This window comes from Gobio gobio, assembly GCF_949357685.1.
Source record: "Gobio gobio genome assembly, chromosome: 1".
Lineage (NCBI taxonomy): Eukaryota > Metazoa > Chordata > Actinopteri > Cypriniformes > Gobionidae > Gobio > Gobio gobio.
Window position 1 is genome coordinate 12,475,280 of NC_137097.1, and position 4,872 is coordinate 12,480,151.

The 4,872-nt window shown below is 34.2% G+C and overlaps 1 protein-coding gene across 1 annotated transcript; it reads right to left on the reverse strand.

Moving 5' to 3' along the window:
* Positions 1–618: 618 nt before the first annotated feature.
* LOC307128502 (membrane-spanning 4-domains subfamily A member 15-like) lies at positions 619–4,329 on the reverse strand. The gene is made up of 4 exons (XM_079820411.1): positions 4,179–4,329; positions 2,990–3,200; positions 2,506–2,616; positions 619–2,407 (listed from the first exon to the last, which is right to left on the reverse strand). The coding sequence occupies exons 2-4, from the start codon at positions 3,173–3,175 to the stop codon at positions 2,246–2,248; spliced, it is 459 nt and encodes a 152-aa protein (XP_079676537.1). The 5' UTR covers positions 3,176–3,200; positions 4,179–4,329; the 3' UTR covers positions 619–2,245.
* Between the last annotated feature and the right edge of the window lie 543 nt (positions 4,330–4,872).

The following is a 4,872-nucleotide window of genomic DNA, read 5'->3' on the forward strand; positions in this document are numbered from 1 at the left end:
ATATATATATATATATATATATATATATATATATATATATATATATATATATATATATATATATATGTAAAAAATGTAAAAATCGCAAATATCGCAAATATCGGCCCGATAAATACTTGTTCTCCCCACTATATATATATATATATATATATATATATATATATATATATATATATATATATATATATATATATATATATATATATATATATATATATATATATATATATATATATATATATATATATATATAGTGGGGAGAACAAGTATTTATCGGGCCGATATTTGCGATTTTTACATTTATCAGCATTGGCCGATAAAAGGCTGCTGAATTCGCCGATACTTTTTCTTTTCTTTTTTTTCTTAGAGATTAAGTTTAGTGCCCATAAGTATTAAATGACTAGGTTGTAAATAGTTTTAAAAGTATAAAAGTTTTAAGTATAGTACAGTCAGTGTGCACTTTATTATGATGCTTGCTTGTTGATACTGTGTGTAATAGTGTAATTATTTTATTTAAGGTTAAATATTTATTTTCAGAATTTAGTTTCACCACTGAACTCTTTTTTTCTTATTCTACCTCACCTGTTTTTACTATTTGTTAAATATTGTTTTTTTTTTAGTTCAATCAATTTTCATTTTTTTAAACTTAAAATTATCATCATGATCATTGTGTCATTTTTATGATGTAAATTGAGGGAGCAAAAGCAGTATCGGCTCCAAATATCGGCTCAAGAAAATCGGCAGCCCGTATCGGTCATCGGCTAAGGCTGATGAAAAAAAATCGGTATCTGCATCGGCACTAAAAAATCCATATCGGTCGATCCCTAGTAGAGGTCTGTAATTTCTATCATAAATAAAATCTCTCACAGACCCGTTAGTTTTTCTTTAAAAAGCCCTCCTGTTCTCCACTCATTACCTGTGTTAACTGCACCTGTTTGAACTGGTTACCTGTATAACACCTGTCCACACACTCAATCAAACAGACTCCAACCTCTCCACAATGGCCAAGACCAGAGAGCTGTGTGGACAAACCTGGTCAAGAACTACAGGAAACGTATGATCTCTGTAATTGCAAACAAAGGCTTCTGTACCAAATATTAAGTTATGCTTTCCTGATGTATCAAATACTTATGTCATGCAATAAAATGCAAATTAATTACTTAAAAATCATACAATATGTTTTTGTTTTTATATATATACAATGAAATTCGATTGGCTGCTAGCAGACATTTCTTTTTGTATGTAGCCGAGTCATATTAAAAGGTGTGTTCGACATTGGCTGCGGCTGGATGTAACCAATCAGGGGGAGGAGCTGCAAATGGAGACGTGAAGTCGGACACTTTCGGCTTCCCTTAGAGACGCTTGCGCTGTGTTTGCATACTTTATCACAGATGAATTGAAATAAATAAAATATAATACACGTTTCAGAGACATTGTTATGTAATACTTTATTTACTGCTTAATACAGCGTCTGTTTAATACAGCATCTGTTTTAGAATAAAGTTCAACATAAGTGAACTATAAATGAAGTAGGGTCTACGTTTTTTTATCAGTTTTATTTTGAAAAACATGGCAATATAACATTGCGACCACATGAAAAGAGGTTTTACTGTTATAAAAAACAGATTTGAGAAGCTGCACAGAATGCACCAGCCGGCTGCTCTCGAATCAATCTCGCGGCACTTTGTTGACATGCGTCACAGTCACGTGGTGCGGAGCTGCCTCAAGTCAGACAACATTTCTAACCGGCATACACTGCTTCAAGTCAGCCACCAATCGGTCTGTGTGGCGCTGCATGAAGTCGAACAAGCCTATTGTTATGTTATGACATCCACCAAAGTAGATTCATATTCATTTTCAACTTTACCAATCATTTAGTTACAGCGTTAAGGAATTTCAGTTGTTGCAGATCCTATAACTTTAACACAATTTGGTGTAAATTCTCAAAATGTTCTATAGTCTATTAAGTTTAAATAAGTTTGGGTGTTAAAAACAATTAATTTGTTTGATAACATTTTACCAGCAACATCCGAAGCTGCAATGTGCATCATTTAGTGAAGATTGGACCAATGGCCAGGAAGGAGTTTGAAAAGGATTTTATTTCCAGAAAACTCAAAATGGCAGAAATGTTTATGGACGAAAATTAAATCGGATATATACATTTAAGGATTCAAGGAAAAAATTGCGGAATTACGTCACTAATGCCCATACACTTTTATGGCAAAAAATAAGGAAGAAGAAATCATTACAAACACAACAGAGTTTCAGTACTTCTATTGCTTGGACCCATAAAAATAACAAGTGCTGTGTACAAACCAAACACAAAGTGTGTACATACCAAACACAAACTGGAGGATGAATTGAGTTTGTTTTCTGCAGCAATGGAGAGTGAGCCTGCGATAATGTACTGAAAGCACAGAGAAAGACAAAAATCTAGACTTCTGCTGGAATATGTAACTTGTGTTATAAAAGACACAAAACTTAATTGTATAATTTGTTTCTTACGATGATAGATCCCGAGTAAGCAATACCACTATAGACAAAGATGGATGCTGCATAAAATGCAGCCACGATGCCAAACAGGAAAGTCAACAGGCCAATCATTATCTGGACAGTCTGTGAGGGACAAGAGAGGCTTTTATAAAGCAAGTAAAACATTATTACATTTTGGGAACTATATTTCCAGTACAAATATATTTTCTTTTTTGCAATGTTATCCATTACTTCATATTTTTGATAATCTGCAACTAAAACATTATATTCTGTGACTGATACACTATACATTCTTAAGATTTTACTCTGTAAATGATAATAAACCTGATCTTATATTGCTGTCTTTCCTGCGTTGTCACCAAGGCATTGTCACATTCTTTAATAAAAAATGTGTATGCTTTGTAATAATGTGTGTACCACTCCTTTTTAAGAATTTGTTCATGTACTTTTCTTATCTAGCACTGACTTACACATGAATATATGAACAATTTCTCACCCCAAGGGCTTTTGTTTGTCCTTTCAGAAATGGCTGAATCTCATGAAGAGGTGAAACTCCAGCTGGCTGTTGTCCATAAACAGGCACAGGAGCATTTGTCCCAGTTCCAGCTGCTGGTGTTTGTGTTGGTGGTTGAAACTGGATGACAACCGTTGAAGAGTTCACAGGTATGACAGTGTGGGACATTCTGGTTTCTGAACTTGAAATCGACCTGTACAAAATCATACAATAACAAGTACGTTTATAATTTGTTTTCTCTGTAGTATCATGATGATATTTGAACGAACTCAGGGTTACAAGATTAGTTTCGAGTTGACAAAACCAATACAATCAGGCTTTGTTGGTTCCATGATGCTGATCATCATCTTTCTGTCAACTCAGGCTTTGATCCTGAGTTTAGGTGTGACATCAGTAGTGAACAGCCAATCACATGCTGTGAACAGTGAAACTGCGATTCACTTCTCTTTTGTGCAGAATATTATGAGATTGCAAAATACTAAGAATTTAAGCAAATTTACACTGCAAGAAAAGAGCTGTCTATGAAAGGACAACTAAAAGAAAAAATCTTGCTATATCAGTGCAAGTGATTTTTACATAGTTGATTTAGGAATTGAACATTTAAGCTCTCTCTCGCGATCTGAAAACACCAATAAACAAGTAAGCTGCATTTCAGCAATCTCCATTTGAGATTTTCTGATCTAGAAGGCACCAAATTCAAAAATAATTTCACATTTCTACTACATAAATGACCCAGTTTAAATACACATTCCTCTTCCCAGTGCTGAAGTACCCCTTTAAGTAAAATACAATTCGGGCAATGGAAATCAAATTCTGTGCAAGAGCTGTGTCCCTCAGTGCAGTGTCGAGTTATTGAGTACCAGACCTGGGATGAAGAGCCATGGGTCTTTACGTAACCAAATACATATGTTCTCTAATCTCCTTTGGACCTTGCTCCAGAATTGTGAGATAAACTGCCATAACTTTAAAAGACAATATCTCTGTTTGCATTGAACTTTCAGCGCTGTAACTTTGCAGATGTTGTTTATGCTCAAGCAGCAACATTACACACTAACTAAAGTTAAAAAAGTGAAATCGCATGCAACCACCCCTTTAACTTGGGGTTTAAAAAAAAAAAAATTTTTTAGTGATTGTCATAGGTTATGGTTTAAATAAAATAAAAGGTACTTGCCAGATCTCTCACGGTCTCAAATCCACTCGATGATTCCCACTTCAACACATACATAAAACAAGTAAAGAACAAAAAGAGGACTAGTCACAAGATATATAACGTATGAAGAATGAGGCTGTCATCTATACACACGTACACACACAGAAGTTTTGTCCCGGGTTGATGACGCAAGACGTATAATAACATGCCTGACTCAAAAAGAACCGAATAAACCCGTTCAACCAGTTTGCCAAGGAGTCTGATGAGTGAGTTGACAATACTATGCAAGCCTGAGGCATGTACTGGAAACAATCTTAATATGATTATTAAATTACAGGAATGAAAATAACTCTAGAGATCAATGCCCTGAAACTGCCGGAATGGGATGTTCTGCATTTAATCCTACAAAACGCTTAATAATCTTAATTTACACTTACTTACACTTACTCTAAATGCTTTAATGAAATGATTACACAAGTGTCTTTTTTCTATCTGTAAGATTATGAGAAATATCATTTATTTCCAGTTTCTGTGGTTCCCAATCTGAATAAATCAGATTCAGAAATAATGAACTATTTATTTCTTTGTGTGTGTTCAGGGTCTGATCTGAAGCTTTTAAAGCAGGCCTGTTTGACAGCCTGAATGTCATTTCACTTTTGTACGAGTCAAAAAAAAAGTTGCGTTTTCACTAAAATGAGTTCACAATTCAACATCT